This window comes from Oryzias melastigma, linkage group LG4, assembly GCF_002922805.2.
Source record: "Oryzias melastigma strain HK-1 linkage group LG4, ASM292280v2, whole genome shotgun sequence".
NCBI classification, from domain to species: Eukaryota; Metazoa; Chordata; class Actinopteri; order Beloniformes; family Adrianichthyidae; genus Oryzias; species Oryzias melastigma.
Window position 1 is genome coordinate 6,597,016 of NC_050515.1, and position 25,884 is coordinate 6,622,899.

At 36.8% G+C, this 25,884-nt stretch overlaps 1 protein-coding gene across 7 annotated transcripts in view; it reads left to right on the plus strand.

Moving 5' to 3' along the window:
- The window catches only part of cep350 (centrosomal protein 350), a 52,231-nt gene that overhangs the window by 23,527 nt on the left and 2,820 nt on the right, over window positions 1–25,884 (plus strand). For 2 of the 7 annotated variants that reach the window (XM_024278917.2, XM_024278918.2), the window contains 22 exons: window positions 1,861–1,985; window positions 2,107–2,270; window positions 3,294–3,404; window positions 4,066–4,206; window positions 4,352–4,461; window positions 4,638–4,739; window positions 5,967–6,172; window positions 7,808–8,028; window positions 8,244–8,522; window positions 9,931–10,080; window positions 10,986–11,146; window positions 12,231–12,353; window positions 15,191–15,438; window positions 16,898–17,061; window positions 17,146–17,269; window positions 18,596–18,756; window positions 18,843–18,955; window positions 19,046–19,095; window positions 19,171–20,669; window positions 23,026–23,532; window positions 24,152–24,298; window positions 24,808–24,930. In XM_024278917.2, coding sequence (XP_024134685.1) covers window positions 1,861–1,985; window positions 2,107–2,270; window positions 3,294–3,404; window positions 4,066–4,206; window positions 4,352–4,461; window positions 4,638–4,739; window positions 5,967–6,172; window positions 7,808–8,028; window positions 8,244–8,522; window positions 9,931–10,080; window positions 10,986–11,146; window positions 12,231–12,353; window positions 15,191–15,438; window positions 16,898–17,061; window positions 17,146–17,269; window positions 18,596–18,756; window positions 18,843–18,955; window positions 19,046–19,095; window positions 19,171–20,669; window positions 23,026–23,532; window positions 24,152–24,298; window positions 24,808–24,930 — 5,029 coding nt within the window. The remainder of the gene's footprint in view (window positions 1–1,860; window positions 1,986–2,106; window positions 2,271–3,293; window positions 3,405–4,065; window positions 4,207–4,351; window positions 4,462–4,637; window positions 4,740–5,966; window positions 6,173–7,807; window positions 8,029–8,243; window positions 8,523–9,930; window positions 10,081–10,985; window positions 11,147–12,230; window positions 12,354–15,190; window positions 15,439–16,897; window positions 17,062–17,145; window positions 17,270–18,595; window positions 18,757–18,842; window positions 18,956–19,045; window positions 19,096–19,170; window positions 20,670–23,025; window positions 23,533–24,151; window positions 24,299–24,807; window positions 24,931–25,884) is intronic. The other 5 variants (XM_024278920.2, XM_024278922.2, XM_024278919.2 and 2 more) reach the window with 5 other exon arrangements.

A 25,884-nucleotide genomic window follows, 5' to 3' on the forward strand; every position in this document is an offset into this window, starting at 1 on the left:
AAGATGATTTATTCTGGAATAATATCCCTGCCTTTTATTATTTATAATTATATAAAAAAGTTATGGTTTTAAAATTTTAAAAATTGGCATTCTGATTGCTTTTTAGACTACATTGGCATTTAGCAAGACTTTTTGGCTATTTTGGAGTTTAGCTAATATTTCAACATGCTAGCTGTTTTGGCTAATTTAGGTCTTCTTTTTTTTAGTTTAGCTAGTATTTCAGCTACATGCTAGCTGTTTTGGATAATTTAGGTCTTTTTTTTTTTAGTTTAGCTAGCATTTCAGCTACATGCTATTTTTTAAGCTACATGCTAGGTGTTTCATCTAATTTAGGTCTTCTTTTTTTAGTTTAGCTAGTATTTCAGCTACATGCTTACTTTTAGGCTAAGTCAGGCTTTTTAAAAGTTTTTTAGGCTGTTTTAGAGCTTAGCTAATATTTCTGCTACTTGCTAGCTGTTTTGGGTAACCTATTTTTGTTTTTTTTAGTTTTTTAGGATAATTTGGCACTTAGCTAATATTTCAGATGGCTATCAGCTTTAGCGTTTTTAGCCATCAATTTCAGCATCTTCAGCTACCAGCATTTGCATCTTCAGCTGCCAAATTCAGCTAACAGCATTTACACTAGCATTATCGCAGGTAATGCTAAACATCTAATTAATAAATATGTATAAAAGTTACAGTTTTAATGTTTTACAAATTTAGTTTTAATGTGTTCACTAAATGTTTATCCTGATTACTGCAACCTAAAGTGTGTTTTGGATTTTGGCCCCTTGTGTGATTGAGTTTGACGTCCTTGGTGTAAAGGATTTAGATGTCAAGTTTGTTTATCCAGAAATTCTCATAAAGTGGAGAAAGTAAAATCTATGGCAAAAGTCTCTAAATAAAGCAGAACGGTGGGGTTTGGTTTTGATTTTGTTCTTTATTCTTCTTGTCCTCCTGTCACCTATGAGGACAGTTGAAGCTTTTATCATTTGAGTTCCTCTCTACAGTGAAGGTTTCACATGTACTTGTTTCAGATTTCAAAGGTCAAACCCTCATTCACTTACATGCACCGACGCAGCCAAAAACAGTCCTGTTTATGTTCTGCTTCACCTTTCTGAAAGTTTCTAGTTTTTATGCAGCAGCTTATTTTTAGTCTTGTGACTGTCACAAATCCCTGATTTGAGTAAACCCAATTCATTCTCATAAAAAGATCTTCTTCTTAAATGTTGTACTGCTTGTTTTACAGTTAAAAACAGACACAGAAATCACAATAAAAACCCAACTCACCCCTCACCCACATACATCACATGACCCCACACACAATCAATACTTATAAAAGAAGCTTAAGGCTCTGCTGTGAGTAAGCAGTATATTGGGAACCTCTTCATACTAGGAACTAGCTATGGGCGATACAGGAAAAAAAGTATATCATGAAATAGATAATTTAATATCCCGACAACAATATATATCATGATATACCACCATAAAGTATATTTTCAGTTATTCTCTGAAAAAAAATGACAAAAATGTAATTACTACTGACTTTATTTTTTCAAGTAACTGAATAATTATAAAGTGATTTGATTTGTCGACTATTAAAATAATAATTCATGGCAAATATGCGACAAACCACTTAGACTCCAAAGTTACCTTAATATATACTTTGTCATAAGTGATTTTTTTTCATAGCTGTAAATAGATTCAAGGGTTAAATAAGAAAGTACGAGACCATTAAATCATTTATAAAGCATTAAAAGAATCTTAAAACCCACAGAGAGCTGATTTGAAAATGGTGTAATCTGTTCCCGCCGCCTGGTCTTTGTTAGAACTCGTAGTTAATATTAGTTTGTCTTTATGTTTTATTTGTGCTTTTTGTAGGTCTGGATTGTCGTCTTATTCTGGCTCTCCGGATTATTCTTCTCAACTCCGAACAATCTCCTCAAATGAAGCGGTGAGACGCGGACGTCTGCCTACAAACAACCCTGGAACCTCAGTATCCAATGGTAAAGTAGGACTAGCAAACGCCACACGCACATTTCTCTGATTGTTGTGTTTTTGTGTTTCCACAAAGCGCTGCCACACTGGATCGCTGCTTTTGTCTGACTGATTGCGTTTGTCTCTCAGGTGATCTCCAGTATTCACCTGCTGCTCTGCAGCAGCGTATGGCGGCGGAGCTTCAGTACCTGGAGTCGATGCAGGATTCAATCCGACAGCTGGGGGATGTGGAGAGGCTGATGGGCGTGTCCATGGCACAGCAGGAAAGCGCCTCATTGGCCCAAATGTTGAAGGTAAGACGCAGCATTTTACTGTGTAGAGCAAAGATAGACAATCCATCAAAAATCTGTCGTCTTCAAGAAAAATGATCACAGATATCTGTATTCATGACCTTTTTTATCTTCACATTTGTATTATCTAACAGTATTTATTCTACTTTAACTTAAAGTTATTAGTTTGGTGATTAAAATTGAGTAAATTTAGGACTTTTTCTTAAAAAAAAATGTCCCTTATATAACCCATGCTTTGAAAATAAATAAATTATTCCTCTGATAAAATTAAAGAAAAAAGTGACTAAAAATAAAAGTGATGAATTTGCATGTTAATTAAATTATGGAGTTGTAATGAGAGGAGTTGGTATGTGGCCTTTTCTATTTAACTTTAATTAAAATAAATTGATTTGATTGATAATTAAGAATATTTCAAACTGAATTGTTTGTGCTGAATGATTTGCAAATGTTTTAAATCCTTCGGAAGCTGAAAACAGCCTGCCCTACTTCTTTTTTTTTTTTTTTGATAACCAGAAAATGCCATTAAAAAAGCGAGATATTAACTCGTTAAAATGATGTAATAACTCCCAATTACAAGAAAACAAAGTTCATTTTCTCGAGGAATCTGCAAAATAACTCGTTATAACGAGAAAATCAACCTAATTTTCTTGTTATAACAAGATAGTGGATCTCATTATAATGAGAAAACAAATAAAAAAGTAGAGCCGGCTGTTCTCGGCTTCCATAAAATCCTTTGTTCCATCACCTTTTTTTATCTTATAAATCTAAGTGACTTTTTCAGTGAAATCTATGGTTGAGCGGGAATACATTACACTTTTTTTTTTCTCAAATCACTTTTTTAATCATGTCAGAAAACCACATGTTTTAACACATCCATGTGTGATTGTTATTCTCAAAGCATTTGGTTTAATTTGACTGTTCTTACTTTTTGTTTATAATGAAAATGACTGCAAATATATAGTATGTTATGACATTTTCATGCTTTTTGAATACCTTAAGAGAGCTGTGGTGTTTTCTAATTTTCAGGTGAAGCAGCAGCGTCACGAACGAGAACTTTACGAGTTGAAGATAAAAGCTGAACGAGAAGCTCTAGAGACAAAATTACAGCTAGAAGAAAACCGACAACAAGTGGCCAGGGTAAAAAAACACATAAATATATATATATACCGTATTTTCCGGACTATAAGTCGCGTTTTTTTTCATAGATTGAATGTCCCTGCGACTTATACTCCAGTGCGACTTATATACGAATTTTTAATGATGAGATATGGACCGTAAGTCTAGAGTGCCTTCTTATGGTGATCTATGCAATTACTTTATTTACTTTAGTTATTCAGAAGTGACCCAGAGGACGAAGAATTTAACGGATTTAGTGATATGGAGTGAGATTGCGTGCAATTAATTAGAGTAAAGATACGAAGTTGATGAGTTCTTGAGTCTATAGTTAAATAAAACTGTTATGTTATATAAATGCTACACCTTTTCGTTTTTTTCATGATGCTAATATGTGAATATGTGTTGACACATATTCAGCCTGTTTTCTATTCACTTATGAATGTTATAACTTACCTTCCAGGATGATGTAATATCGTTTTTTTCAACCAGTTTGTAAAATAAATTACTTGAAAAAAATGCGACTTATACTCCAGTGCGACTTATGTATGGTTTTTTCTTCTTCATTATGCATTTTTTGGCCCCTGCGACTTATACTCCGGTGCGACTTATAGTCCGAAAAATACGGTACATGACAAATCTGTAGACTAGTGTGTGTAAAAAGTATCTGCTCGGTTCTGTTCAGGCACATATAGAGCTGCAGGAAGGCTTGGCAGCCTCTCAGAAAGAAGCTTTGGAAGGCCTCCAGGAATCAACTTGTAAGATGATGAGCCAACAGGCTGAGGCAGCACAGCACACGGCGGATGCTGCTCGACACATTAAGGAGGTTCGCTGTAACTTCTTCCTGGAAAACCGCCTGCGTCTTCATTTTACAGCTCATTGTGATTTCTTAGCCTCTCAGGAAATGAATAATAGTCAGAAAAGAGAAAGTAGAGTCAACTTCACCTTCAGCTGGTGTCATTGTCTTCCAGATGACTGAACTGGCCCGCTCTCAGATAGTGGGAACTCTAATAACTCCTGGGTCAGACCAGCAGGACCAGCAGAGAACGAAGAAGCAAGAAGACAAGAGCGACTCTGACAGGTACAGACTGCTTGGTCCCAAGTCAGTGTTTATATCAAGAAGATATGTGGCCGGTATGATTGGTGTTACAAAGTTACTCAAAAAGTAACTAAAGAAGATGCTGATATCCACCTTTCCAGACGTTTAGAACCATAAACTTTGACTACATTTGTTCAAGAATGTTCTCCCGTCCTCAGTTTTCACAGTGAGGTCTTAAGCAGAAGGAGCGGGTCTGAGGTTCCCCTGTCGTCCATGAACAGTCTCAGTCATTCTGACTCCTACAGAGGAACCCACCTCAGGTACTTTTTTATTTTTAAAAAACATGCCCAGTAGTGTCTTAACTATGATTATGTTTTTAACCAAAATCCCACAATCTAAAAAGCCTTTTTTCATGTTGATCTGAAGCCTAAGTTTCCAAAATCTCCTCTGAGGGGGCGTGGCTTTTGTGATTATGATAGCTCTGTGTCTCGCTAGCTTAAATCTTTACCGCTGCTACATAAAAATGTAATGAAACTGTCTAAAATAAACGTATTTAGGTATTCTGATTGGCATTTTGTTTAATTAAATAGATAATCTGGCATTTATTTGTAGTTTTTGGACAAAAGTGATCTCAATAAAGCGGAAAATCTGATGGCTGCAACGCAGGGGGGCGGAGCCTAACGGAGCTGTCTGCTATTAGAAATCCAACAACGAGGAAATAATTTATTATTTTATGTTTTGATGGAGGCTGACATGAATTTTCTAGATTGACAAGCATTAATGTTGCAGAAACTCCACAATTTTTAGACAACGAAAATCCTGCCAGCCGACATTGCGGGAGACGAGACGTTCAGAGTAGACGGACACGCCTCCACCTGTTAGCAGATTCCAGCCGAGCAGAACAGCTGAAATCCATCTGGATTAAATTCCTCCAAAAAACTGAGGAAAATGTATGAGGAAAGAAAAAGCTGCAAAAAAAAAAAGAATTCCAGGGAAAATGTCAGATGGACAGCAGTGTTCTTAGGAAAGAAATTCTTATTTTTGGGCTTCCTGGAAGCTGAAGCCACACAGATTTATAAAGGCACAAAAAGGTCACATCAAGGACGACAACAATCAAAGTGTTCATAAATGTGGCCCAAAGAAAACTGAATTTTTCTTGTATTTTCATTTAAAAACATAGTTTGTTGACATTTGTTCTTGTTTTTTTTTTATATAAAATTACACCTAAAACTTTCATTTCATGTTGTAAAAGCTGTTCACTCAACATTTTTGGGGTTTCCACAGCTTAATTAATTACTTTTTTCCAGAGGAAATTTTCCTGTTTTTCTATGATTTTATGTGAATACCAAAATGAAAAAAAAAAAAAAAATCACAAAATAAAGGTAGTGATATAATATGATACCAAATAAAGTAAGAAAGTAGTCTTTTAAATTGAAAATACAGAGATAAATTCTGCTTTAGGCCTTAGGTTTCAAAGGGTTAAAAATCCACTGTGATCTGTTTCTGTCCTCCAACATTGAATCCTCTTTTGTTTATTTCTCCACCAGCGGAGCGACCTCGAGCAGCAGCCGCCGCAGTTCATCACGCCACAGAGAGCCGGCGAAGAAAGACGCAGAGAGACGGAGGACCGTGGGAGCTGAGAGGACGTCCGACGGGGATGCAGTCAGCAGCTCGATTGAGGAAAACATTCCTGGAGCCACAAATGAATCCCTCTGCAGTGACAGCGTTCCGTCTGTGGCGGACGAAAAAGGTAGTGAGTGGAAGCAGAGATTCATGTTTATTCACTTTGCAGGAAATCGAAGTTTATTGTCGTTTGAACGCTTTAAAATATTAAAAACTTGTTATTGTGTGAATGCTTTCTAATGGTGATCCAGTTTCTCTTCATTATTATTCCTTTTTATTCTTTCATTCATTTTTTGATTTGTTAAAACTCAATCACACTTTCTACAATCTTGCTATCAAAATGTTCAGCTCGTTGAGGACTTTTCTACTTTCAGTATTCGTACATTTTACGTTTTTTTTTAAGATTTTACTTAATGTTTGCAATTTTTCAGCCCCATTGAAAATGAACAGGAAATATTTAAATGTATGCAATTTATGCATTTAAAAATTTCAGTATGTTCATTCATGCTTTTACTTTTACATACATATTTTTTTTAATTTAATGCAATTATTGAAATTTTATGCAAATTTTGCCATTTTTTCACATAATTCTTCAAATATTTGTGCACTTTCTGGCAATTATGCAATTTTGCTTTCAAAGCATTCAGCATGTTAGAGACATTAATGCTACTGAGGTTTTTAAGGCTAATTTTGAGTTTAGCGGATATTTTAGCACCATGCTAACATTTAGGTTAATTTAGCGTCTAATGAGGTTTTAAAGCTAATTTTGGAGCTGAGCTAGTATTTTAGCAATATGCTAACTTTTTTGGCTAATTTGACATCTACTAAGGATTTTTATGGCTTGTTCTGAGTTAAGCTTACATTTAAGTAACGTATGAGCTTCTTTGGCTAAAGTGGCATCTACTGAGGTTTTTTGGAATAATTTGTAGTCAAGCTAATATTTTAACAATGTTGTGATTTTTTAATTAAATTCTTCAAATTCTTTGTGCACTTTCTGCAAATTATGTTTCAAAACGTTTAACATGTTTATGACTTAATTCAGTAATTAAAATAAATGCCTTTGGGATCTTTAGTGACCACATTCAGCAAAAAGAATTCACACTAGCGTAATCGAAGGGAATTCAACTTTTCTATTTCAAATTTACTTTGGTAACAGATCCAAATATGTTAACAGGAAGCCACAGGATATTTCCATGTAACCTCAATTAACTCCAGAGGTTAAGTTTTGCTGTAGTTTATAATTAAATAAAGTTAAATAAAAAGAGAAGGTTATTGGAATTGCAGCCTTTAATGAGTAATATCAGTGAAATTTACTGAAAACATGCGTATTAGGTTGTGTAGAAAATTTGTCTTTTTGACACATTCACAATGATTATTCCTACATAGATTTTTTTATCTGGTAAGGTCTGAAAATTAGACTAATTGTTGGAGATTCTCCATTTGAGAATCCATGTAACACTGTATGCCATTAACAATATTATTTCACTAATATATTTTACAGTATGTGAACTCTGTCAGATTAATATGAAAATCTTCTAAACATTTAAATAGATTATTAATGCATTTCTGAACAAATGTGTCTAAATGTGTTAACTCACAATTGAATTGAATCAAATTAAATTGAGTGGATTGGAAGAAATTGGAATTGAATCAATCCAGGCTCTGGTGAATTGAATCAGATCAGTTCTGAAAATTATCGGCGATACCCACCCCTAGTTTCAAGGTTATCACGTAGAATTGGCTGATTTTGTCTGTTGCCTTTTAGGAGAAAGTACATCAGTCGCCACGGAGTACTCCCTCAAGTTGGACGAGTCCATGACGGAGGACGAGATCGAGGAGCGCTCCTTTCGTTCTGTGCTGCCATCAGAGTCGCATCGCCGTGGAACTATTGAGAAGAAATCCCATCATCTGGATGAGTCAGAAGACGATGGGGGCAGTCACAATGCAACGCGGGTGACAGGGACGGCGTCGCAGAACAACCACAAGGTGAGCTGACGCACAACTAATGCACCTGTAATGTGTTTGCCAAAGGAAGATTGGAGCACATTTATTTTAATTCTTGTATTATTGATAATTTTTCATGATTTATATTTAAGTAGTTTGATTTTTCCCACATGGTAACATTATCTCTAAGTTTGAAGTATCTTTGACTTTTAATTATTCTTATCTAAATGTTTCAACTGTTTTTAATCTCCCCGTAGACGCCAGATGTGCACATCACCTTTTCTGGTGGGCAGGACAGTTTCTCTCAGTTCACCATGGACATGGTGCGTCAGTACATGAAGGACGAGGAGGTGAGACTCCAGCATCAGAGCTCTTTGCTGCACCTCCGCCAGAAAGCTGTGAAGGAGAAGACCAGAACAGAGCTGGCCTGGCTGGAGCTTCAGAAAAAGAGGCTGAGGGACAAAGGAGAAGATGATAAGATGCCTCCCATCAGGAAAAAGCAGCGAGGACTTCTGATGAAGCTACAACAGGAGCAGGTACTGGAAGATAATGACATCACAAAGGATTTAGAGTCTTGGGGTTGAACTGTAATTAGTGCTGCCACAAACGATTATTTTAATAGTCGACTAATCATGATTATTTGTTTCAATTAGTCATATAATCCGGCCATCAAAATGGATGTAAAACACACATCTTAACCATCATTAGCTTTAAATAAGTAAAAACTACACATATTCACAATAGCATTATGTGTGATAATGCTAGTGTGAATGCTGTAAGCTGAATTTGGCAGCTGAAGATGCTGAAATTGATAGCTAAAAACGCTGAAGCTGATAGCCAACTAAAATATTAGCCTAAAAAAGCCTAAGTTAGCCAAAACAGCTAGCATGTAGCTAAAATATTAGCTAAACTCAAAATTAGCCTAAAAATGCCTGTATTAGTCAAATTAGCTAGCATGTAGCAAAAATATTAGCTAAATTTCAAGCTCGCTTAAAAACTCAAAAAAATCCTAAATTAGCCAAAACAGCTAGCATGCAGCTGAAATATTAGCTAAATTCCAAAACAGCAGCCTAAAAAACTAAAGAATAAAAATCTTAAATTAGCCAAAAAGCTAGCATGTAGCTGAAATATTAGCTAAACTCCAAAATAGCCTAAAGAAACAGAAAGAGCCCAAATTAGCCGAAACAGCTAGCATGTAGCTGAAATATTAGCTAAATTCTAAAACAGCCTAAAAAACTAAAGAATAAAAAGCTTAAATTAGTCAAAAAGCTAGCATGTAGCTGAAATATTAGCTAAATCCTAAAACAGCCTAAAAAACTAAAGAATAAAAATCTTTAATTAGCCAAAAAGCTAGCATGTAGCTGAAATATTAGCTAAACTCCAAAATAGCCTAAAAAAACAAAAAAAGCCCAAATTAACCGAAACAGCTAGCATGTAGCTGAAAAATTTGTTAAGCTCTAAATTAGCCCAAAAAAAGCTGTATTAGTCAAAATAGCTAGCATGAAGCAAAAATATTAGCTAAATTCCAAACTAGCTTAAAAAACCTGAAAAAAGTCCTAATTAGCCGAAACAGGTAGCATGTAGCTGAAATATTAGCAAAAGTCCAGAATAGTCTGAAAAAATCCTAAATTAATCTAAACAGCTAGCTTCCAAAATTCCAAAACAGCCTAAAAAGTTAAAAAGAGCTTTAGTTAGCCAAAACAGCTAGCATATAACTGAAATATTAGCTAAACTCTAAATTAGCCTAAAAAACCCTAATGAATGCCAAAGTAGTCCAAAAATAACATTCAACTTTTCTACCCTCTGACTCCATATAATATAAAGTAACGATTAATCGACTATTAAATTAGTTGTCGACTATATTAATAGTCGATTAGTCATCAATTAGTCGACTAATCATGGCAGCTCTAACTGTAATGTTGCCTTTTCTCCCTGATTTTCCAGGCGGAGATCAAGCGGCTCCAGGAGGCCAACAGAGCAGCAAGAAAAGAAAGACAGTTGCTGCTGAAACAGCAGCAGGAGATCGAACGGATGAGAAATTCAACCCTGCGACTCAAAGAGCGTCTGAAGTGTGCTGAGGGGGAAAGTCGACCTGTGAGTCCTGTGGTCGTTCAGTAGTTTAATCTGGTTTTAAAATGAAGCAAATACACATCAGAGTTGAATCGATTCTGTCTTTTCTTTGTTGTTGGTTTGTGTCAAAGTCGAGGCCCGGGGGCCGGACCCGGCCCTCCAGATCATTTAATTTTATTGTTATTAATGCCCCGATGTGAACTTGCGCTCATTTCTAACTTGTATAATTTTGAAAAAATATATTTTAAGGAAAGTAAAATTTTGAAAGTTATTTAAGGTTTAAGTTGATTTATTCTGGAATAATATTCCCGTCTGTTATTATTCATATTTAAGGTAAAAAGCTACATTTTTAAAGTTTTAAAAATGTAGTTCTTGTGTGTCCAATAAATGTTTATTCTGTTCGGCTATGGAGTGATTTTTGTGCCACCATATTGTAAGCGTAAGTCACAATTTTGAGATCAAAATTTTCATAATTTGCAAACAAAAATATTTAATATTTGTAATTTGAAAGCAAATTTAATATGTGCTTTCAAAAACTTTATTTTGCATCTACAAACTTTATTCTTTGCTTTGAAAAATATTTTTAGATGCGTTGTGCCTCTAACGTATCAACATCAAAGATAGGGTTAAAGTGAGATGAGACACAACGTATCTAAAAACATTAAAATCCCAATAAAAGTTTGTAAAAGCAAATATTAAATATTTTACTTAGAAATTATGAATCTTTATCATTAACACTTTACATTTTGTTTGCAATATATAAAATTTTGATCTCAAAACTGTGACTTTTGCCTGCAATAATGGGGGCACAAAAATCCCTCCATAGTCAGCTCCCAACATAAAGTGCGTTTCTGGATTTTGTCCCCCTGTGCGATTGGATTTGACACCCCTGCTTTAAATGACGCCTGTTTTTATTGTTTACTCCTCAGGAGGCTCCACTATTAGAGCATGTGGACTCTGAAGCTGCCTCGTCCAACGTGAGCCTCGCAGAAGACGTCCGCAGTCCTTCTCCGTCACATTCAGTGTCTGGAAGTGAGACCAGCAGCATCATGCAGAAGCTGAAGAAAATGCGTTCCCACATGGATGAAAAGTAATGTAACCTTCATAATTCACCCGTTTATCTGATCAAGTCTGGCGCTAAATTCCTTAATGTCAATATAAAGACATAAACATTTCTTTAAATGTTCTCTTTACTTTAACGGAAAGTTAAAGTAAGATTTCCTCTTGCTTCATTCATTTCATTACAGCTTAATGTTTCAACATTTATCGAAGGTTTTATTAAACTTTTTGAACGGTCAGTTGAACAAAGATAAATTCAAATTCCATTGATTGCTCTGGAAAAATACGAGTATCTGGCCTTATTTAGAGGATTTGGGCTAAAATTTGATGTTTTTATTTGGTAATTTTAGCAGTTTTTAATAATATTTTAAAATCGATTGATTCAAAATTGATTCAATTTGTATTCCTCCAAATGAAAAACTATCTTTATTTTGTCTATAGTTGTGATTTCTGGTAATAATGTTTTAACTGTGACTACGTTTATATATATAAAACAAACAAGCAATCTGGAAACATTGGTAAATATCTAGTTAATTGTGTTAACCATAAATAAAAAACACCACAAGTACACTTTTTAGTAGCAGTGGAGATCTAGTGTGTAAAAGAGAGGAACTGAAGTGAAACGGTGAGGTTACAGGGAGCAGAAATGTCTTATTTCAGTAAAAATAAATGGAAAAAGTCAAATATCAATATTTTTATTTTAAATTTGGTTTCATTAGAACATGTGGACTAACAGTATTTGGAAATCAATATGTTGTAAACAATCTAAAAAAATACCAAGAAAATTACAAAAAAATATAGTTTTTATACAGATGTTTGCCTACTGACAATTCTTTTTATTAACCCTTCATAAAAAAATCAAATTTTAATTGATATAATAATTTATCTGCTTCAGTCAGTGTCTCTTTCTCTAATTTTTGACCACAAAAACAGTTCAACAAATGGGTTTTCCTCACAGCAGACAGACAAATGGATTTTCGGGGTGAAAAAGATGGTTTTCTCATACCACTTTATCCTTTTTCTCTACTTGTCTGTTCCCCCTCTGCATTTTTTGTTTGTTGCATCATCGTTTGTGTCCATGTTTGTGCGACTCTTGTCGTGCTTGTGTGTTGTAGACACTGCTCTCCTGTCCACCTCTTCTTCTCTGTGTTCACCGCCCAACACTGGGCTTCCCTCAGTGTCTGTCTTCCCAACCTCCACCCTAAAATCCAGCTTTTTATCTACAAGCAGTTGGTCAGGTACTGTAAGAGCTCCTAACCGCACCGCCCCGCCCCCGTTTGCCTCACCCCCACCCCATGGATCATGCTTGTTTTACCATCCACTGGCACTGGGGGGTTAGTGGGGGTGAAATGGTGAATGACGACTTTATTCTCTGTGTTTGTTGGTTTATTTTTTTCAAATACTAGAGCGATTAAGTTTGTGTAGGAGTGGAGTTTTAATCAAATCACAGAGGGGCAAAAAGTATTAAGACAACAATTGTGCAAGTTTAAAAGATGAGAAACAAAATGAGAAAAAAAATCATATTGTTTGATTTTTACTGAATTTATTTGTAAATTATGGTGGAAAATAAGTACCGTAATTTACGGAGCAAAAAATGTCTAATCAAGAAGAGGAAAACCATAAATAAGTCGCTCTGAAGTCGCACTTTTAGGAGAAAAATCTTACGTTTCAGAACAAATCTGCCAACCCCGGTGTAACAAAAAAAATAAATAAATACAAGAATACTAACCTTTTGATATGTATAAGAAAAATATCAAAGTTTAAGAGGAAAACAATCAGATTCTCTTCCATGTTTGTTTTGGACGACACTTCTTCTTCTGCTGTTGTCAGTAACAAATACTTATACACAGATGTGGCGCCCTCTAGTGGTTATTAGAGGAAACAACCCCTTAAGGAAAAATAAAAATATGAACCTATTTATGTCTCAAAAAACACACACAAATAAGTTGCACCCCTGGCCAAACTATGAAAAAAAACTGCAACTTATATTCAGAAAAATACGGTATTCGGTCACCTGCAACCAAGCAAGATTTCTGTCTCTCACAGATCTGTAACTTCTGTCCTTCACTCGTTACCTGTAATAATGGAACCTGTTTGAATTGGTTATCTATATAGAAGACACCTGTCCACAGCCTCAAACAGTCACACACAAAACTCCACTAAGACCAAAGAGCTATCTTAGGACACCAGAAACAAATCTATAATAGGTGTGAAAAAATCAACAATTATTAGGAAAAGACCACTGATAATCTCCCTCTATCTGGGGAAGATCTCACCCCAAGGGGTCAAAATGATCACAAAAATCCCAGAACCACATGGGGGGGACCTAGTGAATGACCTGCAGAGAGCTGGGACCAAAGTACCAAAAACTACCATCAGTAACACACTACAAACCCTGCAGTGGAAGACGTGTCCTCCTGCTAAAGCCAGACAGAACATGTGCAGGCCCGTCTAAAGTTAGAGGAAAGAATGAGTGGAGCCATGTATGGTCAGATTTAGAGTGAAAACCTCCTTTTATAATTGAAAATGATACGATCCCAAACACGCTGCCCAAGTAACAAAGGAGCAGCTTCGTTAGAAGCATTTCAAGGTCCTGGAGTGGCCTAACCAGTCTCCACATCTCAGAAAAAATGTTGGAGGGAGTTGAAAGTCTGTGTTGCCCAGCAACAGTCCCAAAACATCCCTGCTCTAGAGGAGATCTGCATGGAGGAATGGACCAAAATACCAGCAACAGTTTGTGTAGACTTACAGTAAACGTTTGCTTTCATTGCCAGCAAAGGTTATATAACAGAGTATTGAGATTAAGTTTTGTGATTGAACAAATACTTAATTTACAAATAAATTCTTTACAAATTAGATAATGTGATTTTCTGGATGTTTTTTCTTTTTCTCCTTTTGTCTCTCATAGTCGAGGGAATGAAAATGAAAGACCTCTTTTATCTTTATAAGTGGGAGAACTTGCACAGTTGGCGACCTTTTTTCCCCACTGAATCTGAAGTGCCCAAGGGAAGGTGTTTCACTTAAATAAGATAACCTTTTGACAAATTCAGCTAAAAACAAAGCAAATATTTCCGCATTAATCGTTTCCTCCACAGATTTGTGTTTAAATTGTAATTCAAAAACGTCAAACTCCGTGACAGTCAGAGGTTATGTTTATTGAACAGAAACTTTTCCTAATTTCCAGCTCAAAGCTGGTATTCCACTAATGGCTTTTCATTTGCTTTTCTTCAGTTTCTCCTCCTGGAATTAATGAAATAAGTAACTTTTCAGTTGCATTATGGCCGTTCGTCCCATTCCCAACGTCTTCAAGAGTACACTCAGGCAATTAAGTTAAAGCAGAACGGAGCAAAGACGGAGAGGCCTATCTCTTTAATGAGCTCAGTAAATCTCGGCCAACTACTTAGTTATGTAACTGTTGCATAGTATGGGATAATAAGTACAGATGGCTATTGGTGGTAATTGTGTTTTGAGAGGGCACTGAAAAACCCCAGCAGTTTCTTTCTGGAGTGTCTGGGCTGTCATCAGTTTACATTAGGTCAAGAGAAAGGTCTCTAAATTAGATAAAAGCTAAATATTACTGCACTGTAATGGCACCAGAGCTGTGGGAGATAACATTACAAAACACCTGACTGCCCTTTATTTTTATTTTTATAGGCATCTGCAGAGATATGTAGGAGTCAGCCGCCCGAGAAGTGAAAAAGTTTACTTTATTTTAAATCACTTTATCCTGGTTTGTTGGGAATCACTCCAAGTTGGAAGGATTGTCCTCAAGATCTTGATTTATTTTTAATTTTGTGCTCTTTTTAACCCCTTTAACTGCAAAATGTGTTTATTTTTATGCATGACGCCTCACTGCTCCCCCTTTCTCCTTACTGACATTTCATCACTTTCCTAATTAAGGGAACTCTTGTGGAATATTGTTTTAGGCATGTTTTGAACGGTGAGTTTTCATTTCTTTCTCCCCTCCTGCCACCTCTTATTTGCACTTTTTCCCTGTTCTTGACACATCTGCATCGTGTTTCTTTCCTCATCACATGTTCTGTGTTTTCACCTTTGTCCTCCTTCACGTCTGCAGATTCCTGACCAAGCGAGAGCAGCAGCTGATGCAGAGGCGTCACCATGCCGAGGAGCTGCTGCAGTGGAAGCAGCGGCTGGACCAGGAGGAGGCGGAGGTCCGGAGGATGGAGAGAGAGGCGCTGGCGGTTTGGGAACAGAAACGACTTTTGGAAAAAGATCTGAACAAGTCGGAGGTTGAAATCCCTGAAAGCGCCTCTCAGCCCGATTCCCAGCAAAGCTCAGAGTCTAAAACTGATCTGGAGAACGGTGAGGAAGAGCGATCATTGAAATTAAGTCAATACAAGATTTATTTTGTCTGCATTTATGTACGCAATTTGTTTGGTTGGACATTTTTTGGTTTCCAGTGGCTCATAAGTTAAAAACCGAGAAGTGAGTCTTGAGTTCCACTATAGATCACAGATAATCCAATAATAAATCCATTTTCCAATCAAACGACACACAATTCACACCTCTAACATGCGTTCTTCTATCCATCCTTCATGTTTCTTTAATGATACATTATCCAATGCTGCACCTTTGTTTGTATGAACATGTTGATTTTTTTTTTTTTTAAGAATTATTTATGAGATGAAAGATACTGGTTTTGGGGGGTTTTATTCAAAATATATGATGTCAAAATGTTCAAATAGTTATTTTTTTTAGCTTTAAAGGGTCTATATCATTTTTTAAGTCTTTCTGAGTAAACTTTATCCAAATAAATGAGCATATCTTACTTTTGCAATACTAAAAAACAAATTATTTATGATATGAGTGATTTTTGTGAACTCTTTTCATACCAGGAAGAAAAACAACCCAATCACTGAGGCTCCGCCTTTCGCTCCCTGAGGGTGCCGCCCATTTCATTTCTTGGGCAGCCGTCAAAGTGGGGCGGGGGTGGGGCCTCGCAAAGCTAGCTGATCACCGCTACCTCGAGCTGCTAGCTTTGCGGAGAAAGTGTTTGTGTTAGCCTGGAGGGGGCGGTTCTCACCTTGTGACATCAGCATGTGAGGACCCGCTCGTTTTTGTGGGTATGGGAGATACTAGTGTTGAGAGCGCAGGTTTAAGAGGAATGGATCCAAATACCACTTTGGAGGTTATAATACACTTAAAAGCTCAAAAAGTTGTCTTTTCCTTGTATGGCCCTCTTAAAGTAGTTATTTTTCCTTTTTTTTCCCTTTTTACTGGTCCGAAAAAGTATTCAAACTATGACATGATCCAAATCGTGAGTTTTGTAACTGTTGCATCTCTTTGCACCATACAAGTTCATATAGTATTTGTGCATCATCAAGTGACTGTCTTTCGTGGGAGGACATGTTTTTTTCTCAAGCAATAACTGGAAATGAATCGTTTTGTTCTGAGGTTTTTGCAGCAAGTGGAAATATCAAGTTTGTTTCAGGCAAACGAGAAAATCTCAATTTTATAGTTCCATAAAGTCTTTAAAGTATCATAGTACTCATTAGTAGAGTGCAGTAATGATGACAAAATCCACAGAGTACTGTGCCAATGGCAGATTGGGACATTTTAGGTTATTATAGGATAATTTATGTTTAATGTTGTGCAACTACAAGCAAATGCCTAAAAGGATTTTATAAACAGTTTTTATTTTTCTTCATAAAAAGTGATTATTCAAAGAAATGAAAGCTGCAGCTTTAAACTTAGTGTTCAGAGTTCATAATGTCAAAAATGATTATTTTGTTTGGTTTACATTTTTCCGTATTTAATACAGAAGGAAACCGTTCAACAACACCCGACTCCATCGTTCACACCGAGGGAAAATGGAAACCAGGAAGTGCGTCTTCAGTCCCAGAAACACCTTTGACTTCAGCGCAGAGCAGCCCTGCAAATGACTCACAAGACTTCACGTCAGCCTCACAGATTCACAGTAGAAAAGTATGACTTTTACTATTTGAACATTTGGTTTTCTGAACAGCCTCATCTTACAGAAGTTTTATGTTTTTTCTTCTCGTTCGTTAGTCTTCTCCACACAAAGGCAGCCACAGCCATGCTGCTTCTCCTGCAAACACTCCTCTTCGTTCCATCTCCCAGACCCCCAATGAGGTCGTCCACCCCCCCGACTCTACTATGGTCACACACTCTGGTGAGTCCCAGGTTTACCCTTTAACACCGGAGATCTACTGTTGACGTTCTTTGATTTACTGTAACGTTTCAACTGTCCCCATATTAAAGGGTTAACAAAAGGCTTAAAGCTTTTAGAGTGTTTTTTGAAACTGGTGTAGAATGCCTGATTTTAAGATAAGATAAGCACATTTTGTCCTTTAAGACATAACAAATTGAATATTTTCTGCTGCTTCTGTATCAGAACAGTACATGTTTGAAAGCATGATTCTCACAAATTCTGAAATTAGTTAAGTGTGTTCACAAAAATGAACTAAGGAAGGAAATGTCAAGCAGTAATGTGTTGAATGTTGGGTTATTAGATTTAGGGCTGTCAAATGATCATGTTAATCTCATTTTTGTGTCCGATGGTCATTTCCGTGTTATGCACCCCTAGAGAAGCCTTTTATCCCGCTCATATCATGGTCATTTAAGACAAATATCGATCTTAAATAAATTATTTGAACTTCCATTCTGTTATATTTTTAAGTTGAAAATATTTTTACAGAAGCGATTTTACAATTGAACAGTTTCAGGCCGAGCAGGTAGCTCAGGAGTAGCGTAGGTTATACGAGTAGCGCAGGAGAAGCACACGCTGTGAAAGAAACATACGCTGCACAAGAGCGAGATAGTTCACTTGTTAGCGCTTGGTTATATTTCAGATAATAAAAGAGCAAAAACAAAGTTTAATGTGTAGATAGTTCAATTCTTCTTTCATTTTTTTTCTTCTTAGTTTCTCTTCTCTTATTCTTTTCTGCTTCATCCCAGTCCATAAAATGATTATATTCACCCAAATATGTTAAAGGAAACAATAAAATCCCTCATGTTTTTTCTACTGTTGTGATAAATCGGTATAGTAACGTGGATTATGGCATTAATAAGAAGGTCATTGAGGTAATTTTCTTTGGTTCGTTCATAAAACTGTTCCTACTGTTTTTTGATGCGGTTTATTAGAACGCCCCAAAGCCTTAATGTTTTTTTTTCTTTTTAAATGTTCAACATTTAAAAAGAAAATAACCTCTTGGTGGTGTCAAAGTAAAGGTTGGAATTCTTTTATAATTAAATTAAATTCTATTAAATCGCCTCTTTAGTTTCATTTTGATCTTTTAATGCACCACAATGTCACAAACTTCAATAAAATACCTAAAAATTAGGCTTTTAACAGCAATTATGAGGCTAAAAAAAAAAAATTCGATTAAATTGATTAATTAATTACAGGTCACGATTAATTAATCACACAAAAATTAATCGCATGACAGCACAAATTAGATAGTTCTGATATCGATGCTTCATCCCCGTTTTCCTTTAGAAAACATTTCCGATCAGAGCGACATCGAGGGCCGGATCAAAGCCCTGAAGGAGGAGCTCCGGGGGCGAAAGCTCATGGCCGTCCAGCTGAAGAAGGAGCAGAAGAAACGCCACAAAGAACGACTGAAGGCCAAGGAAGCAAGTTTACTAAAACAGCTAGAGGTAAACGTCTTTGAGTTACTGTTTTAATGGATCTCCAAATCAAGAATTATGCTTTAAACCGTGAATTTCTCAAACTCTTCTGGTAGACTTACAACAACTTTATCGAGAAAACAAAGGCAGAACTCTGTAAGGAGTCTGATTCGACCCCTGAAAGCTTGCAGGTTCAAGAGGAATCATCTGCTAAATCACCTTCCAACAGGTAAAGAAAAGCTGATACACCTGAGAAATATGAAAAGTAGTAAAACAAACCCGACTCCATCAAATTTAAATCTAAATTCTTCCATTTTAGGCCAGAAACCGTCAAAAGCTCTGAAGAAATCAACGAATCAGGCGATTACAGTAAGTTTTTTTTAAATATAAGTATTTTAAATGTTTCCATCCAAATATTTAATTATTTGAAATCTGTCATGTTAGACTCTTTCCATGAGGAAGACCGTGACAGATCTCTGCACGAAGACTGGTCTTTGGAGGAGCGAGCAGCATCTCCTGAGCCGTCAGCAGAGAGGAGGCAGCAGTCCGAGTCTGAGGAACCCGCCTCAGATGTGCAGGAAGACCCGGAACTAAAGTCCAAACCTGAAGATGAACTTTCTCAACATTTGTTCAAACTCAGCCAGGAAGAAGAACCACCCAAACCTGATCAAGCCGTCTCCGCGCTGGAACAAAGTCAGCGGATGGAACACGATGACGCGCAGAGAGAAGCCGTTTCTGATATTTCTGTTCACTCAGCTGCAGATGATCTCGGATCTGTCTCCTCCAAAAGGAGCGAATCTTTAAAGGATGCTGAGGCTTCTCCTAGAGCAGATAGATACCACGATGACTTTGAGTCCGCCGATTCTTCATCCGGGAAGGACCACTCCTCCAAACCGGATTCTCCGTCTGAAATCAGGAGATCAGAAAAAGACGGTCAAGATAGTGTTGGAGAAGAGGAAATCTCGGAGGAGCTGAGTCAGCATCCTCTCGAGAGTGAAGAAAGTCACTCGTCTGGAAGATTACTAGACATTTACCAGGTAAACTCCAGCCATGCCCCGCCCACTCCTCCCCAGCAGGAAGGTGACGAAATGCCGAGTTTTAGCATCGGAGATCGGGTTCTCGTCGGCAGCGTTCAGCCCGGAACGCTCCGGTTCAAAGGCGCGACCAGTTTTGCTAACGGCTTCTGGGCCGGCGTGGAGTTGGATAAATCTGAGGGCAGCAACAACGGCACCTACGACGGGGTGGTGTACTTCGAGTGCAGGGAACGCCACGGGATCTTTGCTCCTCCAGACAAAATCACGCACTTCCCCGAGAGGTTTGAGCCCTACAACGATACGACCGAGGACGAAGACTCCTTCTTTGACGACTTCTCAAACGACAAGAAAAACAAACCGAGCGGAGACTCTTCTGAAAGACAGAGAGATCAGAAAAGTGAGAATATTCAGTCTGTTTGTGAAGAGTCTGGATCTGAAAATAGGAATGTCAGTCATGAGAAGAAACATTCCCACCTCACTTCACCGCACACCGATGAGTCCGGTCATCCGGTAACCAACGGTAACATCATTCTGGACTTTGAGGATCCTCCCCTCATCATCTCAGACGTAGAAAGAGACGACAAAACCAGAAACAAAGACGTCTCCGAGCCTTTCATCCCGAACGATCTGAAGACGGAAATCAAAAACGACACGGCGGATCAGAAGAAGAAACAATCGGTGGACACTTTCGCAGATGAGCTGGTCAAAGATTTCCTGGAGCAAACTGTCAAGCAGCTCTCTGAAATCAAAAAGGTGAAAGAGCAGAAGATCGTAGCTGCTAACCTGAAGCATGAAGAAAATAAGCAGGAAGACGAGTGGAGTTCTCCAGTCGAACAGAAGGACGGTCTGCCCTTCTTTCTTCCTGCTGAACAAGAAGAACTTTCCTCTCCAGAACTATGCAACAAATCCGTAAGTGTTTACAACAAACTCAAGACAAACCTTTTAAAAGTATTTTGTATTTGATAATACATAGATACTCACAAGTCATCCATAACTTTAGAAGATTTTTGGATTTATTTCAAAACAAAACTCCCAGAACAATTCAAACCAATAAGAAATACTTAAAAAATAAAAAAAAGACTCAATTGAACTCAAAATATATGTTTGAAATGGGCAGAATGTTTATTTAAGCCTATCCCTCTATTTATTTTTATATATTAGTCCATAATAATCCACATAGTTGTTATTTCTTTTCCACAATCAACATTTCACAGTGAATAATTGGATATTTCATAATTTTGGTTCATCCATCTTGTATTTGAAGTTTCTCTTTAAAATGTTTGTGTTTGCTTTCTAGGCTGTTCCACAGTTTATTTATTTAGTTGACTTGGGCCGGGTTGATAAAATTAATTATTTTATTAATCTGAATCAATCTAAGCTTAATAACTGATCCATTAAAGTAGAGATCGATTTAGCACATATAGTGAAAATCTGCTAGCTTGATGCTAACCTATAATGGGATTTCCCATAGGATGGCTAATGCTAACGCTCGGTGAACCTAAACATACATTGATGACTAAATGAGCATCTTTGCATGAATTTTCCAAACTCTTTTAAAGAAATATTTTTTAAAGTAACCATTTGTGGTCTAAAACACAGTTTAATACTTTCTTCTTCTTCTGGAATAAGATGTAAAGCTATAGCATTAATAATATAACTACACCCAGGAATTTAATTTGGGATACTTTCTCCATTTTTTTTTTACCTTTTATGTGTATTGACAATTCAGAATTTTCCTTTCAACTACCAAACATGATTACCGTAGTTTTTTTCCAAGTTAATAGATCAATTTAGAATTCATTATCTTTAAAAGGTTATTTAAGTCATCGTCTGAATAGAATACATTTGTTTCATCAGCAAACAGTTAGATTTTTAATTAACTTTAAAAAGTGTAGAGAATGAATAATTCAGGATCTAAAGCGGAACCCTGAGGGACACCACAAACAATGCCCTGACATTTTGACTGGTGTTCACCCATTTTAACAAACTGTTTTTAACAGTTATGGAAGTGTATTGGATTCAATAGAAGAAGAAAAAAAACGTGAACTTTGTTCAATGTTTTTCTGTGTTTTTTGTTTAAATATTTTTATGAGCTACAAAGCATTACTGCATTCCAGAGCTGCACTGGTCTGACACGAGGCGTCTTTTATTTTGAAAGGAAATCATACACTGAAAAATGTGAAAAATTTGAAAAGTTACATTTAAAATTATTAGATTTTATTAAATTAAAAATGTGTGTAAATTGTTTACTCAACTAAATAATGTAAATTGATGAAAACTATTATTTTAAATGTAACAAATCAAATAACTTTTGTCAATTGTTTCATTGTTTCACTTTTAACAGTGATATGAGCTTCTGTTAAACGTAAAAAGGAATTTAACATTTTGAGAAAATACTAGTTTGTCGTTATATTTCTCTTTTTATTCATGCCAGAAAATGCAAGAAAAATAATTCACATTTATTAGTTAAAAAATAAAGTAGAAAGCAAACGTAAATGTCTCTTTTACTGTTAAAGGTTGCAGACCCCTGTCCTAAAGCGATGATAAAGACACGTTTACATCCTGCATTACTTGAACAAACTGGATCACGATAACAGCTAGAGAATTGACTTCAGGGATTTCTGTGGAGTTAACAACGATGAGTACATCAGATGTTTTGGAGATTATTTATAGCGAGTTACTGAGAAGTTGATCATGTTTGTAAGCTGGGGTGTTTGTGGACTTTGACGGTCCCTTCCTGCCTCTGCAGCTTCACAAGCATCAACGTCAGGACAAAAGAACAGAACAGACCGATCCTGGTTGGAGAAAACTCCTTTTCTGCATCACCACAGAAGCGGACCTCGCTGTCCTCCTGATTATGCAAACTAAACAGACACGGATCACGTTTATGACACTGACTCATTGTGGCTTTTTTTTTATTAAATAAACATTCGATTAAGCAGTATGCTTCCATAAGAAGGATCTCTAAATTTTAGGCTGAATCAAGTACAAACAGATCCAGCTTGTTTATTTGAGCTGGAGGTTTTTGTGACCAGTTGAACCAAAGTCCAACCTGATGTTGACCAACTATTGATATGCCTGTAATTCTTACTATTTTAAACGTCAGAAAGGAAGGTAATGCTATTTGTACAGAAATGTTAATTATGTAGAATTTATTTTACTTAAAAAAAAAGATCAATTTAAACATATATAGTTAGTTTTAGGCTCTTTTGTGGAGTATAAATAACAATGAAATGATAAAGAAAACTCTGAAATCCTGTTCCAGCAGGAGAGCCCGGTGTTGGGAGCCAGCGGTCAGGAGGAGCTCGCCAAGCGGCTAGCGGAGCTGGAGCTGAGCCGCGAGCTGCTGGAGGACCAGGGCGACGACCAGGACTGGTTTGATGAAGACTTCGGCCTCAGCTCGCGCAGAAAACAGATACTTAAGGAGAAAGAAGAAGCTGCAAACCTAGGAGGCGAACTCCCCTCGTCGGTCGGGCGAGCCATGGGGGCGACTTCCTCGCTGGGCGGGGAGGGGAAAACTCCTCTGAGGCCGGAGCTGCCCCAGCCTCCCAAACTTCCCGAGCAGCCCGCCATGGTGGTTCCCCACTCAGCCACCGAGGTGGGGAAAATGGTCCACGCCGCCACACGAGAGATTTGGGAGGCTTGCAACCTGGGAAAAGCGGGAACGCTGATGGATTCCCAGATGCCGAACCCAAAACCGTCACTGGAGTATCTCAGTGAGGAGTCGCACAAGCAGGAACAAGAGGCCGTCTCCATCCGCAGCTACAAACAGGTAAAAGGAGGGAAAGCCATAAAAAAGGTTTAGTGCACATTTAGAGGGGCCACATAAAGCTACTGCTCTTTGGAAATCTGTCATTTTTACGTCCTCGTCACCATCAAGACATTTTTAGGGAATAATTCTGAGCAATTAATTTAAAGTGCTAACTGCACTATTAAGACTTTAATGGTCTCACTGCAGAATTTTAATTTAAAGGTTTATTTTTCAATATATGCTTTGATAAATAATGGTATTAAAAAGAAAAGTACATGTTTTAAGTAATCCCATCCAATCTGCTTTACCCTGATGCATGACTGTAAAATAAAAAAAAAAAGTTTAAAATAACCTGGCTGGATTTTCAAATTTCAGCAGTGGGTGGAGTCAGCCTCCAACTTCCTGGTTTGGTTACCCTTTAAACTCCAAATTAGCCTAAAAAAACAAAAAAAGACTAAATTAGTCAAAAGAATTGAGCATGTAGCTGAAATATTAGCTGAACTCCAAATTAGCTTAAAAAATGAAAAAAATCTAAATTAGTCAAAATAGTTATGTAGCTGAAATGTTAGCTAAATGTAATATGTTAAAAGGTAAATATTTCTGACTTTCTTTCTGTACTGTAATCACGTTTTCTCTCCAGGCTGTGTTTGATCTGACGTGGGAAATACTGCAGCAGATTTACTCCGAGGATCCGGTCACCGATCAGCCGCAGTGGGTCAAACCTCGCCAGGTCAAGTCCTCCTCCATTTACCAGGTTAAGACGTCCGGGGACATCAACAGAATCCAGGTAGAGTTCCAGAGTCGGAGCAAACGCCCATTTTTATACCTTCAAAATAAAGCGAATATCTCTTGACTGAGTTCTTCCTAAAAATATTCTTATATTTTTATTGATCATACACTAATAAATGTTATTCTATTTTGTAATATATTTCCTGTTATTATTCAGAGGGTTGTAAAAAATACATAGATTCAGTGAAATATCACGATAATTTATTTGGAGATACTTGTATCAATACTGTGATCGTGATATTTATTTATTATTTATAAGCATACATGTAGTTCAGTCCGACTTTTGTTTTCCACTTAATTTCTAAAAGAAAAGCAGCTTCTATTTGCTTGGGTAAAAGCATCAGCTGCAGCGCTTAATTACAAATATTTTATCATTTTAATTATATTTTAATATTCAGGTAATTCTTAAGTTAGAATCTAAATAGTGAAATATTTTTCTGGCACTTCTTAGTTGATGTGTCGTATCATAACACATGTCTCACTGTTTTTTTTATTTAAAATTTACAGGAATTTGTCACAACTGAAGTGTTAAAACTGTTTGGTCTGAAGCAAGACCAGAACCAGAAGACGGACTGGCAGAAGATGTTGAAATTTGGCAGGAAGAAGCGGGACCGAGTCGATCAGATTCTGGTGAGTTTTAACAGAGAAGTCAATCGTGTCCTCTTGTGGTGGGACCTCCTCTAAATTATGGGACCTTTAAGTCTTACGGGACCTTGTCTTTGAAGTCTCACTCTGATCATTTTTTGATCTATGTTTTTTATTTAAGCGTTCCCATTCTGCAGAGCAGCAGGAGTTTATTAGAAATTCACCCCGCCCCCCTTTCCCTTCCCCTTTCTCTCTGTTTACATGCTCTCCCACTAGCTTAAAGCCCCTCTCACTCCTCGATCAAATATAGTGGAAATATTGGAGATATCCAGCTGTAGTTTTGAGCCAAATGCTGAAGAGTTAGTCTCATTTGTTACTGTTATATATAGTCTCAATTGTAACTAATACAATACATTTTATGTGTAACTTTGTGTACTTGCAATTGTGTATTATATTACCTGCGATAATTCTAGTGTGAATGCTGTAAGATAAATGTGGCCGCTGAAAATGCCAGTGCTGATAGCTGACGATGCTGAAATTGATAGCTGAAATCGCTGAAGCTGATAGCTGGCTAAATTATTAGGGAAAAGCCAAAGTAGCCCCAAAAACTAGTAAAATGTCTAATTTAGCCAAAACAGCTAGTATGTAGCTAAAATACAGTTATTATGTACCTGAAATGTTAGCTGAATTCCAAAGTAGCTTAAAAAGCGAAATTAGCCAAAATATTAAGCATGTAGCTAAAATGTTAGCTAAATTCAAAATAGCATTAAAAAAGGAAAAAAAATGCCTAAATTAGCCAAAACAGCTATCATGTAGCTGAAATATTAGCTTAACTCCAAATTGGTCTTAAAAAACTGAAAAAGCCTAAATTAACCAAAATGGCTATATAGCTGAACTGTTAGCCAAACTCCAAAATTGACAAAAAAAAGAAAAAGGCTTAAATCAGCCAAAATAGTTATCATATAGCTGAAATGTTAGCTAAATTCCAAAATAGCAAAG